The sequence below is a fragment of the Euprymna scolopes genome, chromosome 12, assembly GCF_053919585.1.
Source record: "Euprymna scolopes isolate OS-2025 chromosome 12, ASM5391958v1, whole genome shotgun sequence".
NCBI classification, from domain to species: domain Eukaryota; kingdom Metazoa; phylum Mollusca; class Cephalopoda; order Sepiida; family Sepiolidae; genus Euprymna; species Euprymna scolopes.
This window is the reverse complement of record NC_136493.1, coordinates 90035329-90057206: the sequence shown is the minus strand read 5'-3', so window position 1 is coordinate 90057206 and position 21878 is coordinate 90035329. Positions and strand designations below refer to the sequence as shown.

The following is a 21878-nucleotide window of genomic DNA, read 5'->3' as shown; positions in this document are numbered from 1 at the left end:
AGTCTTCTTCAACGGTGATGTTATGAATGTCCAAGTCAGGATATCCACATCACGCAAGTAATAATGTGCAAGTTGACATTTATACGAACAACTCCGGTCGATATAAAAACTGTTTTCCACCTGTAACAATTTGTAACTTCCACCAATAAACTCTATTTATGGCACACCAATGTGCCATGGCACGGTAGTTGGGTACCACTGAATAAAATGAATACAATCATTGAATAAAAAAAAACAAAAAGAACAAATAGTGAACTAATGAAATGACCTTTTGCAAAGCAATGTGCAAATTACTTGACCTTAATGCATTAATTGTATATTAAAAAGTTAAAGTTCTTTTATTTTGATTATGAAATCTCACTGTCAGTGTGATAAGCAATTATATTTTAAAAATCACCATCATCATCATGGCATCCGTTCAGTCTTAAGAGATAATGGATACCCCCTGTAAGGGTAGCTACGTATGTAATTGTAAAGCAAGGGCTGCGCAGTCGCCAATCGCACCATTCTCGGATCAGCACTTTCTGGTTCAAGTGGCAACGAGTAGTGGATAACGGGAAACAATGCTGAGATAAGCAGAGAACACATGCAGCACCTCGTTTCCCAAATGGTCACCCATTTAGTAATGACTAAGCTCTATGTTGCTTAACTTTAGTGACTAAATAAAACTGGTGTGTCAATGTGATTATGCTATATATATATATATATATATATATATATATATATATATATATATATATATATCAGGTTAATGGTATTCAAGAGTGATAATAATGAATTTAACGAGGTTATTAAGAGTGCTCAAAAAAAGAAGAACAAGATATATTTTTATTAATATAAACAAATTTACATGGTCGCGACACTGGACATACTAAGGTTTCAGACAAATGGTCGGTTAAAACCAGAAGTCCTAGTCAGGCGACTATTTGTTTATGTATATAAATACTAGCAGTTCAGCCCAGCTTTGCTTGGGCCCTATGTACTGTTCATAACTTTATGTGCATATGTTTATATATATATTAAAAAGTTTGACCTATGTCCAGATAACCTACATCTAAAATCTCAAGCGCTTAGATCCAAAATAAGTGGAGGAGTTTGGTAGAGTCTTCAAAGGTCAACTCTTTCAACTTTGACCTCTTGGCAGCCAAATTTTCGGCCAAAAGCCCATTAAAATGCTTGCTGCATGTCTGAATACACTTTATGTAAAATTTCAAATATTTAGACCGAAAATTAGCTGAATAGTTTGCTAAGGATCGCAATGGACAAATTTTTTAAAACTTTGACCCCATAACATTTGTTTTGAGCTCAAATCAAATTAAAAAGTTTGATCCATGTCCAAGTAACCTACATCTAAAATTTCAAGTGTTTAGCCCAAAACTGACGGCAGAATTTGGTAAAGTTTTCAAAGGTAAAATCGTTAAACTTTGACCACTTGACAGCCAAATTTCTGGCTGAAAACCAATTAAAAAGATTTTTCCAAATCTCAATAACCCTTATGTCAAATCTCGAGTCTGTAGACTGAAAATTGACAGAGTAGTTTGGTAGGAAAATTTACACAGACAGACAGACAATTTCACTTTTATAGATCTATATAGATATGCATATATAGTTCTTGTAAGTTTTTTCACTCTTGAAACAATATTAAAAAAAAAAAAAAAAAAAATATTTTAAATCTTTTAATCCCAAGTCCTTTGTTGGCAAACTATTTTACTTGGAAGTCAATTAATTTCCTGCAACCACTGTATTAGTTTGCTTCCAAGAATTCACACTAGTCTTAATATTATTTTAGGGATCATCAGTTGTTTACTACAGAAAAACTATTTTGGGGATTTTATATATAACGTCTATGAAAAAAATAATCACAGAGTGCTCAAATATACTTATAAGAGCACAATATATTTATAATATAAAACTATGTGCTGATTAACCATTTGTACCAGCAATCCAGCCATCCAGCCATCAAGAGGCAATATCCAAACACCTATTGCGCCTAAAACCGCCGGTATAGATGACTAATCGCACCATATTACGAATATATAATGCTCTTAAGCACTTTGCAATCATTTCTTCATACGCATTATATAATTTTTAGACCCAAACTGCCAATAATCTCGAAAGAGTTCCTCAATATAAAATTCAGGGCAGCATTACTAAGAGCACCACAGAAAACTTCAAGAATCCATAAATTTCATAGAATTCAATGAGTTCATTTCAATCAATCATTTTTTAGAATTATAAATATTGCTCTGTATTTTGCATTGAGCTGTCTACTTGGATTTACCATTTCACATACTCAGACGATTATCCTATATTTATTCAAAGACATAATCATGTTGAAACTCCCATTCTCATTAGATTACCAAAGTTAAGCAACATTGAGGCTGGGAAGTACCAGATGGTTGACCATTTGGAAATACCAGGCGCTGTATGTAGGAGGACGTTGACATCTCCCTGCAATAACTACAAAAACGTAATATCATATCAGGATATACATGCAACTGGAAACTGCTTATAAATATGTTTGTTTTTTCATGAAATAATCATTATGAATTTTGGAATATGTATTATTGGGAACCCTGTGAGTAACATGAGCGCATTATTTTTTTGTAAACTTTATCATTTAGTGAGATGCACCCACCAAAATTAAAAAAAAAAAAAAAATAAGATAGGACTTAAATTAATTATGAAAAATTCAATATAGAAAAGAATTGCCCAACATCAAATTTTGACTTATATTAAGTAATACGTTTGTAAAAGAATTTGGGCACTCAGGAACTTTAATAATATTTATGTGCTTGGTAAACTATTGAATTTATTATGAATTATGGAATATATATTCTAGGCAACAGGATGAGTAACGTGGGCACATTTTCCATTTTTTTTTTTTCTTGTGAACTTCACCATTTAGGGGGACTGCCACTAAAGCAGTACCATAACCCCACCCCCTCGAAAAAAAAAAAAATTTTAAAACTAATGCTCTATTTATTGCTCATACCCGTCCTGTGATGGGTATTTTATTAGTATATGCATGTATAAAACCATTCATACATAAACACAGAAATAAGCAAACATAGTCCACTGATATAGATAAAGGAAGTATGCAGAAAGTCTAACGTTTAGAGACACAGATTATGGAATCTAAAAACCGATTCAAATTAAATTGAATATGCTATATTTTGTACTAGTAGAGTTACCCAGTGTTGCCAGGGTAAAAGCGTAACATTTATATTAAAACTTTCCTCTCTTTACGTCTTTCTATCCATCTTTCTCTCTTTGTCTGCCTTCTCTGCCATGTCCATTCCTCTCCACACACACACACAACTCTAATTCATGTAATACATTCCTTGAGAAATGATTCAGCATTTTCTTTCAAAATTAGTACATAATAGTACTGAAACATTTACCCCCCACCCCCTCACTCCACTAACCAAACCTGTCACAGTTGACTCTCAAATTATGAATATTTATTAATTTTTAATTTTAAATATTATTCATCCAGGGCAATACTGATCAAGGATGTTCAAAGGTTGTGGCACTTTGTTTTGTAGTTTGTTTGTTTTTTACTTTTAGCTGGACATATAAAACACAGTCAACTTGCCCTTTATATAATAGATTAATACTTTCATGCACTTTTCCTACCTTAATTGATTTCTTACATCTTTGAGAAAAAAAGTAATAAGTTGTGTTCAACATAAATATTGTCTTTTGGCATTACACACACGTTTATTTGAAGGCTTGAATAACCTAGGAGACACTATTCTCTGTAAAAGACTTTGTCAGGACACCCTGATACACGGATACTACACCCTAGTGACCAAATATTAAAAAACAACAGTATTTGAAGCCCAAATAATTTCCCCACACGCTTATACACTTGCTCATACAAGAAATGGTGCATGTTCTCATAGTCATGTTGGCTCAAACAACAGCATGAAGCTGGATACTACACCAGACCAGATGAATTTTTGTCCTGAAATCCAGTAAGGCCAACAGATCAAAAAGAAAGATATACTATAATGCATTTTACTGGCCAATTAGGGAGATAAAAATTAGTGTCCATTACTGGTTTACTAACTTAAGATTTGAAAAGTAGAGGAAAATCATGCTCGAGCACTTTGATATCAATGTATTTCATATAGCAATCAAGTATTAGAACCAGAAAGGGTTCCTTGATCTCTGAGAACTTACTGAAATAAAAGGAAAAGTAAAACAAAAGTAATATTATCAGGTATAAAATTTATACAAACAGTTGTTGACTACACATTTGCAGACATATTTCAGTCAAAGTTGCAAATCTTTTTTTTTTTTTTTTTTTACAAGGTGATCACCACATATCAAGGCCCGGATGCCACTCAGGGATAAGGGCTATTGCATGTACAGTACGTTAGTGTGGGGATTTAATAAAAGTGTTTACTTAAGGGAGCGGTTCATCATCAAGAATTTGTTTATGTTGGACTTGAAGACATCCAGGTTCTAGTCAGGTGGGAAGCAGGCAGATGGAACAGAGTTCCACAGGCGTGCAGTTCTAAGAAAGAAGCTTTGTTCATGGAATGTACGTTTTGATTTAGGTACAGATAAAGAGTGGGGAAAATTTTTGACGGTGGTTTCAGCTAGACGGGTGTTTTTCGTAAAAGATTGGTCAGGGGGGGACTAGAGACTGGGGCTCAGACGAGCACCTGCCATGAGAATAACGATAAAACAAAGATAGGCTCGCAACGTCTCTTCTGTGGGAGAGAGGTTGCAGGAAAGAGAAAAGGGCATCCCCCACTAAGCCACGAAGTCTATTTTGTACTCTGTCAAGGCAGGATAGGCTGTTTTTAGCAGCTCCTGCAAAGATATGGCAGCAGTATTCCATCCTTGGGCGTACTTGGCTTTTATATAGATAGAGAATTGCATCAGTAGTGAGATATCTTCTGCAGCGGTAGAAGGATCCCACCATCTTTTCAGCGACCTTGGCAACAGACTTGATGTCGTGTTCCGTTTCAGATCAGGAGTAAAGGTCAAACCCAGAAGCTTGTCAAAACATGGGGCTTCTCCTAGACGAGAACCATCCATTTCAGTTGATGCCAGATGGGGATCAGAGCGTTGATGATGTAAAGATAGGAGTTTGGTTTTAGATGTATTAAAGGTAACCAGCCACGTTTTCCCCCACTGAACCATGCCTTCGAGATCAGAGGAGAGAGAATCAGAGAACTTTACAGCCTTTGATGTGTTGTCATAGATAGCCGTGTCATCAGCATAGATGTCAACGAATGATTTAAGTATGTGTTTAGGGAGATCATTGATGTAGATCAAGAAGAGAGTTGGGTTCAGGATTGACCCTTGAGGGACTCCAGCATTAATACTGCAGGCTTCTGATTTTTGTCCATCGACCACTACTCTTATGAGCCTATCAGAGAGAAATGATTTCATGATAGAGAAAACATTTCCAGTTATACCGTAGCTGGAAATCTTGTAAAGTAGGCCTTTATGCTATACCTTGTCGAAGGCCTTTGATATGTCAAGAGCAATTGCCCTAGAAAGGAAGCCTTTGTTGAGAGATTCACTAATCCTATGAGATATAACCGTTAGCACATCTGCGGTAGATCTTGCAGAACAGAAACCATATTGTGTGTCACTAAGAAGGTTATTTCTGCTGAGATGGTTGACTATTTCTCTATTTAATATGGATTCCAGCAACTTACTCATGACACACAGGAGACTTATTGGTCTGTACTGAGAGGGAGATGACTTATCACCTGAAATCTTAAATACAGGGCATACTGAGGAGGTTTTCCAGGGTGTTGGAAAGCACTTCTCCTAAGGCAAAATTCTTTGCAAATAGTTTAGCCTTGTCTGATGCTGACGAGATGACCTCAGGTCCATTGATAATGGGTGGGATAGAACGCACACTTCTGTTCAGGATCCTATTTGTTATTTGCCAAAACTGGTGGGAACCAAGCCACAGATCAGCTACTTTGGATTTAACGGACTGAGCATATAGCTCTCTTGCAGTTTTTATTACTCTTTTACAGTGGTTGTTGGCGTTCCTGAAAGCAGCTTTAGTCTCAGTGCATCTATTACAGTTAGACCTCCTCAGACCTCTGGATTATATTTATACATAAAACAGGGTTCCTATTAAATACAATGTATCTCCTTTCATCGACATTAAATAATATATTTATAAATACAATAATAGGGCACACCTGATATAAATGCATACAATCATACACATACAGATATATGCACTCACACATATATATAAAAAAAGACAGTTGTGTGTGTGTGTATATATATGTATATATATATATATAGTAATGTATATTATCTCATATCAATGCAACCATAATATTATAATTACAATTACTCTGTTTTTCATAGCATTGAACACTTTTGGAGTCAATATCACATGCATTATTTACTTCAAACTAAATTTGTTAACATCATATATTTCAAATAATAGTACGTATTAGTTCGATCGTCCATCAGTACTTGTGGCTTCAGGAAACATTGGAAATATAATCAGTAAAACTAAAAAAAAAAATACTAAGCATGACGATTCTTCAGTCAAATCAATCGATGATCAAAATAATGTAAAGTGTCCTAACCTTATAACTGAAGGGACATGTATGAAAAACCTGAGACGTCGATGGAAGCAATAATGATAATAATAATAATATTGCTCTTCTATTCAGAGTATTCAGCACTTTTGGATTGAATAGAAATTATTCATGAATTATTAAAAGAAAACTAAATTTATTAACACCACTTATATATAAGTGGTGGTAATAAATTTAGGAGATGAGTATTGGCTGAAGAGAGCTTGATACGGACATCTTAAACAGTCCTAATTATCGGGCTTGAAACCGACGGTACCAATGACTTGTCTCATCTAACAACTTTCTGTACACAAAATACAATATATATATATATATATATATATGCATGTGGGTGTGTATAACTGATGAGACCATGAATAAAAATTCTGACACGTTGACATTGTTATTGATCTTCTCTTCAAAATATTCAGCACTAATATATATATATACGATGATTGCAACGTCTTGTCAGATGAGTGCCACTCCCTCAGACACTTAAAGTCCATGAGCCCAAAAATGACTTTCATCGCCATAGGACCATTTTTATAGACAAATGCCTGAGGGAGTATCTATACATAGATGATGTTACAGAGTCTTAGCTTTGTACGACAGCTAAGTCTCTCTCTCGGTTCAAAATGTTGAGATCCAGCAACAAGCAAGAGCAAGATAGCCAGCAACAAGTTAAACTGCAGACCAGCTCAATGCGGGTACCGGTCTCCCGCTTTGTGGTTTTTTAAATCAGAGATTTGCTTCTCCTAGAAAGGTTGCCTTCACCACGGCTTACGGGAGCCCTCTCCACCCCAGTACACACATACATACACAAAAACACACACGGTGCTAGTTGACCCCGAAAAAGGATTCATTTGCCCTTTGAAAGGTCTTGTTTTAAATCCTTCAGAGAGACTAGCCGCCCTCCTCACCAAACAAGTCTGGTGGCGGAACCAGTTTAGTCGCCGGTGACCCGACCATATATATATATATATATATATATATATATATATATGTACGTACACATGCGGCACAATCACGTTGACACACCGGTTCCCACCAGATCACTGAAGTTAAGCAACAATGAGCCTGGCCAGTACAAGATAGGTGATCATTTGGGAAGGCTAGGCACTGTATGTACCGCACCAAATCATAGAAATTTCCAAGTTGGTATCTGGAGGCGAATTAATTCACTGGGGAGATGTACTCCCCGTCTTAGTTAAGACATGCATCTAGGAGAAGGTAACTCTGATGTAAAAACCTGCATTGTACTGCATGCTTTGTCTTCTGCACCGACAAGGATTGGAAGTAATAGCAAAAAGAATGGTTGGTTCTACACAAAGCCTTCACCACTATAAACAAATCATCCGTATGGATTTCCGAACAACTTAATTGTTGTTGTGGAAGCTCATACGTCGAAATCGACAGAAGTCCATCATTATATATATATATATATATATATATATATATATATATATATATATATATAGTGCTCGGGAGGATTTCTATCAGTATTTTGTTTATTTTTGGACTTTCTGAAGATGGCAAGTTTATTTTTAACTCTCTGAAGATGGCAATTTCAGGAACGGTTATGTTGTTGTTGATTAAACTTACCAACTCGACACTACCTTTTTTCAGACAAAATAAAAATCTTTAAAATATGTTAAAACACACAAAACTTATTTAGGTAGGTAGAAGAGTAACTTATCTTGCTTTTGGTAGCATTTGTTATATATTTTAATTTTTTTTTTTTACCCTTTTTTTGCATTTGCTTCTCTGCTGTATATATATATGTGTGTGTGTGTGTGTGTATTAATAAATTTGATAGTTTTTTTGTAACAATTTATAAATAATTTGTATTCAAGTGGTGAATACCCTAAAGAGAAGAGGTATAATAATAATAATAATAATAATAATAATAACAACAACAACACTTATATTGATATATCAAGGTTTTACCTATAGTCTCCTCAGTAATATATAAATATGTATTATACACTCACACAAAAATGTCCTTAATAATAAATGAATAATAATAATTGAATGATATCCATTCAATAAGAATTTCAAATAACATTATCGAGATTGTAAACTAAACATTTGATTTGATAATCAGTAAAATATTTTCAATATCAACTTCTTACCAATGAAATCCTTTGTTTTTTTAATCAATTACATAAAAAAATTAACAATAAAAAAAATACAACAAAGAAACTAAATAATTTAACGAAAACTGAAAATATTGATAAACAATTTTCATTTGAAGAAAATATAAACATTGTGAAACACAATTCAGTAAAAATAAAATTTCCAACGATTTGAAAAAGAAATGTGTTTCCCCTAAATTACAGAATTTTCTTGAATATGCAATATATGTGATTAAAAACAGCACTCATGTTTTCAAAGTTTTAGAGCTAATAATAATAATAATAATAATAATAATAATAATAATAATAATAATAATAATAATAATAATAATAGGGAATCAGGTATGTCACCAAGAGAAAGGTAAATATTCAAAGTATTATAATTAGGAATGGGAAGAATATAGAAGAGAAATAACATATATGTACAACATGCATACACATATATAAAAAAATACACCTTACCTGTGAAAAAGGGACATTTCATTGATTCTGCAGCTTAGAGATATTGTCAAAATTTTAAATGTTTGATCTGTATCTCAACAACAACAACTTCTCCTTATACGTACGTATGCATGTGTGTATGTGTGAGAGAGCATGGAGAGGAAAACACCAACTGTTCTACCGTGATCGCCAAGAGAGGATGATATTTTGAATTTGTTAACTGATATAAAAATTCCTGACAGGAAACGTTCTCTTGTTACTCACAGTCAATGTGTCCCTTGATGCTAAAAGGCCAGCCTGAATATAATTGATTTTCTAACGGCAAGCAGACTGAGAAACGCAGAACGGGGACGTCACCATTATTGCTATCTTGTCATCTGCTATTATGGTGTATGTGTGTGTGTGTGTGTGTGTGTATCTGTGTGTGTATGAGCGTGTGCAGAAGATTCCCTTGCTTACAATTTGAACATAATTTTTTTTAATAGCTTCTCTCCTTTCTTTTGTTTGAATTTCTTTTCTATGTTGCTGTTGTTGTTTTAAAAATGACAAGATTTGATCTCAGTTTTGCAATAAAAACGGATTCTTGTCTTTTTTGCGGTTTTTGTTTGTTTGTTTTTTCTTTTTTCTCAATACCACCCAAAATGATAATACAGTCAGCTTGAACGATAGACGGGAGTAATTTTCTTCAGCTTTTAAAAACCACTTCATTAAGAAACTTTTTTTTTTTTTTTATTGCTTCAAACATAGAAAGAAATATAAATTTAGATTGAAAGAAAAAAAATATTTTGAAAGAGAAAGAATGAAGTAAAAATGAAAGATAGTTTTTTTTTTTTTTTTTTTAATGTTGAGAATCAACTTGAACAACTAATGAAAGCGATTGAATGAAATAAACCATCAGGAAATGTAAAAGGAGGAAATCAAAAAGTGCGGGTCTGGAGGACATCCGAAATACTGCATCAAAAACGAAGGATGGAGAAAACAGCAATAGTGTTTATTATTAATGGATGCTGGCGAATGTTCTGTAAGGAGAGCATCCATGATGAAGCTGCTTTAGCAGCAAGCATGAAGCTATTTTTCACTCGATTCCAATATCCGTGGAACAATATTTATACACGAAAAGACAACGGCGATAATGCAAGTGCCGCCTGGCTGCATCACTCACAGCGGCAGTCAGTGTCCTCCATGTTTGTTGACTAATGAGTTCTTAAATATTTTCACAGTCCGGAGAGAGAGTAGGGAAGTCACAGGCAGAATGATGCAGACATCATATTCGATCAATCAATTGGAAACTGTGTTCAAGTATCCCTCACCAACGTCCAGACAGAACGGAATGCAGCATGGCTGCTTTGCGGAATGAAGGAAAACCAGGAATGTCAGCCAGCATTATGCACGATGACAAATAAAATGCTTGTCACTAGTTCCTTTCTTTTTTTCCATTTCTTATTTGGGGGAACAGGAGGGGATTTTTGTTTTGACTGGGGGCCATTGTTTTCTTTTATAGTAATAAAAGAGTATATTAACTATTAAAAAAAAAAAATGAAAAATCTAAAAACAAACAAAAAAAAACTATAATTAATTATTTCAAGATAATTATTTAATTTTGATTTTTTTTTTATAGCAAAAATAAAAAAAAAAAATTTTTTTTTTAAAAATTGAAATGATCAAGATGGAAGTAATTCCAAGAATGGAATGACACGGAAAAATAAAGTTGTCCGTTTGTCTGTTCCAGTTCACCGATTGCTATTGTTTTTCACAGATCTTTCATTTGATTTTCCATCAACAAACTGTCGTCACTGTTAGGGGAAGTGCTGCCGCCGCTGCTGCTTCTACTGCAGCTTTCGGAAAAACAAGCCTCAGCAGTAGTGGCACAGGCAGCAATGGCAGCCTTTATAAAAGACATGCATCACAAGAGCAGCCAGGCTTTCCCTTCACCATTCCTTCGTTGTCTGTTTTGAAATGAAGAACAGCTACAGAAACAGCAAAGGAAAAGACCATTCCTCATCATCATCATCATCATCATCATCATCATCATCGTATTCAATTTAACATCTATTTCGCATGCTGGCATGTGTTGGATAGCTTTTACAAATTGATTTCCAAACGAACCTATCTCTAGCCTGCTCTTTATCCCTCTCCTCGAATCTTTTCTTATCACGTCCTCCCATGTTTTCCTTGGTTTCCTTCGTCTGTTAACTGACCCTTCTATCTCAACTGATCTACATAACCCAAAGAGAGAGTAGAAAGTAAAGCTTAAGTTGACATTCGGCATCCTTGTAATTCTTGCTTCCCATATTTTGTCCTATAGTCATCACATTCATTAGGCGATGCTTCTTACAAAGGGGGAAGAATTGCTGTTTTCTGGATCAGAATCTATCCATCTAACACTTATCGGCAAATATTTTATCTTAAAGTAGTGGTTTCATGCCTTGTCTGGAGCGATTTCCATAAAAAAAGCAAACACTTTCATCCATTCTTTTACTGTCCAGACTTAATTTTCCTATGCTACTGAAGAGCTCTTCGTTCAAACTCTTCAGCTTAACATTCTCAGGCAACCTGAACTGGAACAAATACATTGAAGATATTACCACGTCTGCTGCAAAGAATGTGAGATCTCTCTACCTTGCTAGAAAATGACTCACACCTGAGAGTACAAAACCACAAATGAAGTATTGTTGTCAGATCTGAGCTGGTGCATCTATTTCTAATCTCTTACTCTTAGACTGGGTTCAAAAAAGAATCTCCAACCTGTCCCATCATAATGTAGCATCCCTGTGTCTGTTTTATATGCATTTTAATGGAATGTGCTTTGACAAACTCATACCACTTGTGCCCCCTTGACGTAAATACCTCTGACTAACCTGACAAGCAGCAAAATCCCACCCTTCACTCTAATAGTTTGTTGCCTCAAACTGCGAAACTTTGGAATTCCCTCCCTGTATCCTGCTTCCCTAACTGTACTAATATACAGAAATTTAAATGTAATGTGAACAGATATCTTGCTGCTCAATGTCCCTGTAGATAGGATTCCAAATGGTAGCCCATTACGTCCAAGTAACAATATGCTTTGCTTGAGATGAAAAAGAAAAAATAAATAAACTTATTATTATTATTATTATTATTTCAATAGAAATCCTACAAAGTTCAGATATCCTTAAAGGTAACCCATGTAGGTAATTATGTAAGGACATAACAATAACAGCAGCAGCATTTATATCTATGAGGGCTGTTCCAAAAGTAATGCCTCCTATTTTTTTTTTATTCCTCTGGAATAGATCAGACAGCATCGCAAATTGCATTATGATGATGACTGAACTTATGCATTCATGACCTGAGAGTTTCATCTCTATTTTGCAAATATTGATGGTTTGAAACAGTAAGAAAGCAACCCCTGTCATAGACGTGCGTCAGAAGCAGAGATGCATCATTTAAGTCCTGGCAAAAGTGCATTAAGAATACTGGTGACTATGTAGAAAAATAAATTATAAGATCACTCGTTTTTACTCCTGTCTTCATAGATCTTTAATTTTTGTAGGTTAACAAAACAAAAAAAACTTTACTTTTGGAATGACTCTAGTATATAATGTTTGTGGAAAGTTCGTCTCTCTCTGTCCAAGTTTGTAATTGAAAAAAAAAAAAAAAAAATACTATACGAATATAAAATAAATTTTTCCCCAAGTAAACTTTTATGAGGGCTGCAATGGTGATATTAATTTTATATTCAAGTTTTTATAATAATATTGTGGGGTCTTCAATGGTAATCCATAAAAAACAAAGATAGCATCTATATATTAATACGATAGCGTGTTATTTTCTGTGTCACACTTATATCCGGGTCGTCTAATTGTTATGTATTTCCATTTCTTGCCATAAATAATTTTACCAAGAATTCTCCATAAGTTTTGGTTTCTGTTTCGATTATAACTGATGGCACTTAAGTCATCTATTTTTTTTATAAATGATTTTATCAAGAATTCTTCATAAATTTTGGTTTCGGCTTTGATTATGGCTGAAGAACCCAAGTTATATATATATATATATATATATATATATATATATATATATATATATATATATATATATATATATATATATACACACATATATATTTTCATAAGTTTTTATTTCGATTTCGATTCAAGCTAATGCACCCAAATTATATGGATATATCTTTTTTATTTTTGAAATCGCAACTTTATAACATAAAAATTGATAGAACATTAACTCTATAATAATATATAGGAAATCTGTAAGAATTAAAATATCATATTTAAGCGTACTTTACAACCGAGCTTTGCCATACGTTTGTGCTAGCTTGAATAAATACTTTTGAAATTTTAACAAAAGAGCTACAATAATATCAGAGCGTCTCCATTTACACTGAATATCTACAGAATGCCAACATCAATGTATTACATATGAATGAGTCCTCTATAGAATTTCCACAGGTCTCGCTAGTTTTACATTATTATAGTTGAATATAAAAGAATTTATAAAATAATAAAAATGGTAATGTGGGGTTCCTCAATCAGGATCTGTAAACCTTGGAATGGACTTCTAGGAGATGTGTAAATGTGTCACCATCGCAGCAATTCAAAAAATTTCAAAAAGTAAAAAAACAAAAAAAACATTGGACAGGTGCTGGCCCACTGTATCCTCTTTTGTGTACATTTCTGTTCCCAGCCCCTTTTTCCCTACACGGGAACCGAAGTATATTAGTTTTATTTTTTGTAAAATTTATTGAATTGAACTAAATTATGAACTACAAGCAGGAGTGCATAGGAGTTCACAGACGTTCTTCTAAAATCAAAATTATGTAATGGATTTTGATCAAAACTGGTATAAGAATTCTAGACATAAGGTTAAGTAGTGTTATATCTTTATTTTAATCTTTGTAAGAGGACGTAAAAGTGGTGCAAAATTGTTCTGGTCTGGAAATTTATTTTTATCCACCCTTGAACGGGCATTCTTCTACTTGGTATATAATGCTGATAACTTAGATGATATTTTTATATATAATTTCATTTTTCAAGATTCAGATTTTTTTTTTTAAATAAATAAATAATTTATTTTTAAGATGAGATTTTAAAAGTTTAATTTAATTTTAACAGCATCATTTGGCGATTTATTAAAGTTTTATAGCAATTTGGATCAATTAATAATTTACAGCAATATTGTTTTAATCTCTAAAAATATTGGGATATAAAACTTCCAATCTTTTTAATACATTTAGATTTGCTAAGAATTCCAAGGCCTATTTACAGAATTCAAAATTCCTTTCAAATTTTGGAGGTCCTCAAAATAAATTCTTCTTTTATTTTATTTATTTTAATTTTTTAACTATTATCAAAAGATTAAAATGATTGACTTGTTAAGAACACAAAAAAACTGAAATGCATTCAGATGAATTTAATTTCCTTTTTTTTTTTAATAGGATTTTTATAAAGTTATTTTAATACTTACCACTACTGCATTTTTTTTTTATTTTGATAAATAAATAACAATAAAAGAAAATGTGCAAGTTATATGGAAATGAGAAATGTATACACTAGTGATAAGGTACCAATATTTTTCCTGATTCCAATACAATCACCGATTCTGATTATTTTTAAATTTCTAAAGTTGTTATGTTTTTGTGGGGGAGGAGCGATTACCACAAAAATCCATGTAATATATGATGTGCATAAATTCTGGCAAACATCAAGTATTATCAAAGTGATATATAAATTTAGTTTTACTGATAGTTTAAAATCAATAAATATTTATTAATTTTTAATGGCTAGTAATGAATTAAGTTGTAAACAAAAACAATAAATTAAAAGAATCGTTTTTGACATTGGAAAAATAGGCACATTTTTTCTGAGGCTGATATTTCAAAAAAGTTCCAATTTTTTTTTTATTCTGATTAATCATTCCAACATTAGTAAACACAAATCAATTGTTTTGGAATTATTTAATACAAAAATGAAATATCTATTTTATATGAGTAACCAAATACAAGTTGCTATTTTACTGCTAGCTGGGAATAAATGTTCAGTTCATCAGTTTTTAAACAGTATTAGTATATAGATGATCACAATAGATAATAGAATTTGAAGTTGGCAAAGCAGATTACATAGGTCAGAAAGTTATCCATTAAGCCAATCATGCACCCCCTGCTTGAAATCAAACCCTTTATTTATACTTTTTTTTATTAAAAAAACAAAAAACAAAAAAAACTTTCATATGAAGGTTTGAGCATTTGTTTCTCTTGATTAAATCTTAGAATCAGGTAATCAAAGCGGGTAAATGGAGACCATGTGAAGGTTGCCAACATTCCGTATTGCAAATGAGATAAGATTTTTGGCTGAACTAAAACACAATCTGCAGTCTATGTCAGTAACCACCACCATTTATGCCTTTTGTCTACTTTTTTTGGCTTATAAAATAACATATTTTACAACTTCCTCTTATCAAGGTTAATATTTGTATAGGAGATGTGTGAAGAACAGGAGACTTTGATGTTATGGTCACATTGAAAGAAATCAATGAAAGTACTTGGGTTAATAGATATAGAATAATTAAAGTAGCAAGATTAGTTAACAGGAGAAGCCCAAGGAAAACACGAAAGGGTGTGGTAAGGATGTGTTTGAGAGTAAGAGGTCAGATATGGTTTGTTTAGAAGAAAAGCTGTCCAACACATGCACGTATGTAAAATATATATTAATCCGAATATGATGTACAGCGATTCATAATTAATATAGATTTTAGCTATGTATGGGATTGAAGGAAAATATCTAGCTTTTGAAACCCTTGTGTATCCTTGCTCAGAGTCTTCATAACTCCATATTATGAGTTTTATTTTTAGTTTTCAGTTTCTATAACTTTCAAGTCACAAATAAAATTAATGCTACCATTTAATTCCCCATCAATAGGTTTTTTGATCTTAATATAAGACCTCGTTTTCAATTGCACTTGCAAAAAAAAAAAAAAAAAAAAAAAAAAAAAAAAATCCACTACAAATATAGTTGTGTGCATATAAGAAGGAAGAACGCCTCTGTTCTGTTTCAAGAGACAATGAAATACTCCAAGTAAGGGTACCTGGGCATGTAAATGTGAAGTAAGGATTATGCAATCGCCAACCACACCTCTCCTGAGTACGTATTGCTTGTAGCCAGTGGCAAAGAATTTTGAAGAATGGAACCCTTTATTTAATCAATGAGGGGTAGCATGCCCTCATTTCATCAGCCATGATTGGGTAGAAGTCTAAAGTAATTCACAATTGTATTTTTTAGTTTCGCTCACACTGAGGATTGAACCTTCAACCTTCAGAAGAGTATAACTTACAACTGAATTTTTGTTAAGTTTTGAGACATTTGTGTTGAACAAAGATGGCGGCTTAGTTCAGATCAGTAACCAAGATGGCGACCAAGAATCAAATGCGGTCCGTCGCGTAGTTAACCTCTTAAGTTCTGAGATATTATGTTGAACAAAGATGGCGGCGTAGTTCAGATCAGTAACCAAGATGGCGGCGAAGAATAGCAAATGGCGAACTGATTGAATCAAAAATTTGACGATTTTTTATAATAATTTTGCAACGTTTTGATTGGTTGTTTAGCACAGCCGTTGGTTATAAAAATGATTGGCGAATCCATTCGTCTTATACCCCCCATTAGAAGTCAAAAACTTTTTACAATTTTACCAAGTACTTTATCCACTATGCAACTTCTATTATTGTACCTAACAGAATAAATCTATTCCATATTTGATATCTGTGTATTTTCCCACTTAATGATACAACACAAACACAAAAAAAAAAAACAACCCAAAGTTTCAACCATTTTTTTTTTTTTAATTTTCATTATATTAAATACAGCTTCTTTTTGAACAGACTTTGTATTTCTGCTTTGTACAACGTGTCCACTCTTGCACTTATAACAACTAATCTTAACTAGCAATTATGTTCACCTTGATATTAAAGATAGGATTTATTAACTGAATATATCAAAACCGTCACTCACTTTTACGCATAATAGACATAATCGACCTTATTAGTAAGTTAACACAATAAATCCTGACAAAAAAAAAAAAAAAATGTAACAGCTACTCTTATATTCCAAAACCAAAAATATAAAATTGGTAAAATTCTTTTTTTTTTTTTTTTTTCTGATACTGTTAATTACAGTTAGAAGCGATCTGACATTCGGATTTCGAATCTATGTGAAAACACTCGCCACATATAATGGTTTGTCCGTCAGAACGATAAAAGCTATCTGATCATCATTTCAAGATGATGTGTGCTGGAGTGTTTGTTTAAAATGAAGCTGGTTTGCGCAGAGCTAGTTTCACTTTTGTCCCAGCCAGCCTAATCCAGTGGCAGGACAAGGTCAAAATAGCTGGAAGCTGGCTAAAATGCAAGACTTGCTGGAAGTGTCGACGTCCTTTTACATACAGCACCTGGTATTCCCAAATAATCACTCATCTGATACTAGCCAGGCTTGCTTGACCAGTGAACCATTGTGTCAACGTGATCATGCGACATCTACTCATACTAAATAACTGTGATATGGTAATACAGCTGTCTACACAATTTTGAGTAATTTAAGTACAGTTTTAATGTTAAAACCAAAAAGATAATTTGTTTTTAAGTTGCATCAGGAACGGTTTCATAAAAATGATAAATATGAATCCCTTACAACAATATGGGCAGGTAACAAATTATTTCTAGTAAATTTCAACTTTGAATAGTTTTCTAGCCTGAAGATAGAAATAGAATTCATTGTTTTTTTTATTTTTTTATTTTTCAGAAAAGCTTTTTACAAATTTATGCATAATGTGATGAGAGAGAAACTCCTGATGAATACAAAAATGCACAAACTGTAATAGAAGAAACTACTTATATAAGCAGCAGCACACCTTTTTGGCCTTGTCAAGTGTGGGTATCTCAGAAAGAAAAAGAAAAAAAAAATGGCTGCTCCAATACAATGTTTTTTTAAAGAAAAAAATTGCAATATCAAACTCATGTGTGGATGAGATCCCCATATTAGTACTGACATCACAGTAGAAAATGACAAAACTTCAATAATAAACTACTGTAATTAATATAAGTGTATTTCAATAACACATTAAAAAACATAAATGTATGTTTTGTTTTGATCACAAACTGTAATATATATATATATATATATATATATATATATATATATATATATATATATATATATATATATATATACACTAGCAAAAGTACCCGTCGTTGACTGGGTTCAAAAACAGCCTACAGAAAATGGACTCTAATTTATGAAAGTATGATAGGTTATGAATAGGAAGAGTTGTAAAACGATAGCTTCGAATTTGGGGGTATCAAAACCAAAGCAAAATATGATGAAAGTAAAAATAAAATAGATAAACCCCATAATTTATTATACCATAACTGTTCACACTGAAACACTTATCACAATATTCTGTGGATCTATATTAAAAAACCTTGTTAAACTTTGTGACATATTTCCATTCTATGGCGGTCAGGTGCGAACGAACACCCCATAATTTTATTATACCATATTTCTTCAAACTGAAACATAATTATCAAAGTATACTTACGCAGATATGAAAAGTCTTTATTAAAGTTTGTGCCTATTTCCATTCTATGCAGGCCAGGCGCGAATGCAGACCCCACAATTTTATTATACCATCCCTATTTAAGTTAAAACATACTTATCAAAGTATTATTATGTACATCTATATAAAAAACACTTGTAAACGTTGTTTTTTTTAATTTTTATATTTTTTTATTTCCATACTTTGTGGACCAGGCACGAACACAGACCCCACAATTTTAATGAACCACCGTTCTGCCAGATCAAACACACCCATTCCTGTGTCTCGATACATCTTTTATCATTATATGTGATCAGTTTTTTAAAATAGTCAACCATATAGGAGCCTATTTGTGACTAGACACACACACACACACACACATACAGACATTCAGCTTTATATTATATATATATATATATATGTATATATATTTAAAATCCTCATCATTATTGTTAGAGTTTTTGATTACTCCTGAAGGAAGAATCCTTCTCTAGTTTCCTCTCACATTGTTTCTTCCCTATATATGGACAAGTAGGACCTAAGTAGTTGCCGATGTGATCTCTTCATCAGGTTTTTTTTATTTTTTTTACTTTCCTTGAGGTCTTCTCATTGTAGGTCCATTCTGCCGACCTACACGTATTCATCTTTATATCTCAAAAAGTAACTTGCCCATCTATATTTTTCCGTTCATATGGTAGTGATTGTGTCAGTTTACCGTCATATTCAGGAGCTTCTTTCTCTATCACATAAACGTGCCATTCCATTATGCATTATGCCACTCTTCTCTTTTCTATTGCCACGTTATTAAGTGCCTATGATTCGTTATCATATATCATACGAGGCTTGATATATTCATCGAACACTTTCCACTTTAATATCATAGAGGAATTCTGACTCATGATGTTGACTTTGGAAAAGGTTGTTCGTCCAAGCAGAATTTGCCGTTTGATTTCAGGCATCATTTCTCAGTATCTTCCCTAAGATGAAGTTGTCAGCTTGGAGCTTTTGTGGCATATTTGTTGAACATGACCTTGGTTTTTCCAGTGTATATCTTAAGGTCAATTATATGGCTAATAAATCTAGAATCTATCTATATAAAACAGTTTGTGTGTCTGTGTGTAACTAATTGAACTGATAAACTCTAAAACTACTGGTCACATAACACTGAAATTAACAGGGAATAGTAATCATACACCAAGAATAGTTTATAACAATTAAAATCTTTGTTTGGATGGATGAATTACAAAAAAAAAATGTCAGCATTTCAACTTGCTAATATATTTCTATTACTTTTTCACAACTTCATTCAAAGCATGAAGTGGTTTATTTTTAAATCTTTCTTATCTATCTGTCGATAGCTCAAATGATAAGGAACACAACTGGAGCGCTAAATGGAGTAATAAATGGCACCGAAGGCATTTTTTTTAAACCTTTTGAAATCAGTAATATATATATATATATATATAATTCTTTTTTTACTATAATAATTAAATACCTACAGACACTAGTGTTTCATCCTTTCGGGATTCTTCAGTGCAGGGTGTCACGATTACTACCAGTCGAACGATTCGAACCCCGCGACACGAGACATCTCTGGCTCGATTAGCGGAGACCGTATCCATTCGGCTACTATTAACCGTGTGAAATAGCGTTGAATTTTAAACATTTTAATTTAAATGTTCATTACGTCAGATCGACAGTGATCAAATCGTTATACGATGATCTACGCATAAGAGCTAAATTGACCGACTTTTAATTCAACGGAAAGTGCTCAACGATAAGAAACGAATTTCTTAAAGGGGCTGTCATAATTATTTTTTTACTATAATAATTAAATACCTACAGACACTAGTGTTTCATCCTTTCGGGATTCTTCAGTGCAGGGTGTCACGATTACTACCAGTCGAACGATTCGAACCCCGCGACATGAGACATCTCTGGCTCGATATATATATATTATGTTCAGCAGAGAACTAGTTCTGTAATAATGAATTAAAATATATTTAAGCATATTTTACGACCAGGCACTAATCAAAAATAAATGTTATATGTGTTTAATATAATACAAATGTATCACAGGAAACAGAATTAAACTAGGAATAAAATGATAAAATATCTCTTTTCTGATGTAGTAAATAAAGTACTTGGTAAAATTAAGTTGTAAAGTTACACCCTTCTGTCAGTGTGGATGACATCCAAAATACAATTGTGAATTACTTGGGACTTCTATCCAGTCATGGCTGATGGAACAAGGGCATGCTAACACCATGGATTAAATAAAGGGTTTCATTCGAAATTTCATGCAAATTCCAGAGTTCAGCAAATTTGAAAAATCTAAATAATAAATCCTCATCTAAAAAATTTGAGAAACTGTCAGCCATCTTTAAAAATGTCTGCCAATCTTATAAATGCACCGCATTCATTTATGTTTGAGAAACAAAAGTGGTTATTCTTGGCTTCCATTTGCCACCTTTATATTTTACCTCTGATGTAGCGAACAATTTCTTTTTTTTTTTAAATTCAATTCTTTTTTAACCTGGGTCCAGATTCTGAAAGAGGCACAATTCATGAATAAATCAGATATTTTTGTTTAAATACTTATCTCATAAGAGCTAACAACCTATATGATCTCGGATCTTTTAAGGCTTAACATCTGTTGTACTATTTATCTCAAGTATCAAAGGTGTGAAAAACTCTGAATGTTGGTAAAGGTTAGCAGCATGATGGATGGAATTTACAAGAGAATCCAAAATAATATATGATATTTGTTTTTATTTTGTGCAACCTTGCTTATACACAAAAGAATTTTCAGTTAAATTTGATATCAAATATAAGATTGGGTTTTACTAATATTTCTTTGTATAGATACAGGGTTCTTAAATAGGATTTCCGAATGCCAAGATTTTAATATTTAAAAAAAAAAAAAAAGCAAAGAATAAAATTTAATGAATACATAAACTGTTCTAAATATGAAACTCTACCAGAATCTTGGCCGAAGAAAAGACAATACATTTAATTCCACAATTGCATAACACCAAGTATAAACATTGATAAGAAAATGCAAAGAAATTTTATTTAATTTTTAAAATAATTTTCTGGTCGATTTAAGCATTTAAAAATAAAGATTGAAAACCCCTTGTTACTATGA

The 21878-nt window shown here is 32.7% G+C and overlaps 2 protein-coding genes across 6 annotated transcripts in view; both read right to left on the bottom strand.

The window, feature by feature from the left end:
- LOC145291416 (activating signal cointegrator 1 complex subunit 3-like) overlaps window positions 1–21878 on the bottom strand; it is a 958449-nt gene that overhangs the window by 646235 nt on the left and 290336 nt on the right. The window lies entirely within an intron of this gene.
- Window positions 1–21878, bottom strand: part of LOC145291417 (beta-1,4-galactosyltransferase galt-1-like) — a 308485-nt gene that overhangs the window by 231857 nt on the left and 54750 nt on the right. The window contains exon 1 of one of the 4 annotated variants that reach the window (XM_080137239.1): window positions 9176–9440. The exons of 2 other annotated variants lie outside the window; for them this stretch is intronic. Coding sequence is in view for 1 of the 2 variants with exons in the window: in XM_080137240.1 (XP_079993366.1) it covers window positions 9176–9192 (17 nt within the window). In the remaining variant the exon portion in view is untranslated. Of the gene's footprint in view, window positions 1–9175; window positions 9441–21878 lie in introns of those variants that run through there. One more of the 4 variants, XM_080137240.1, reaches the window with a different exon arrangement.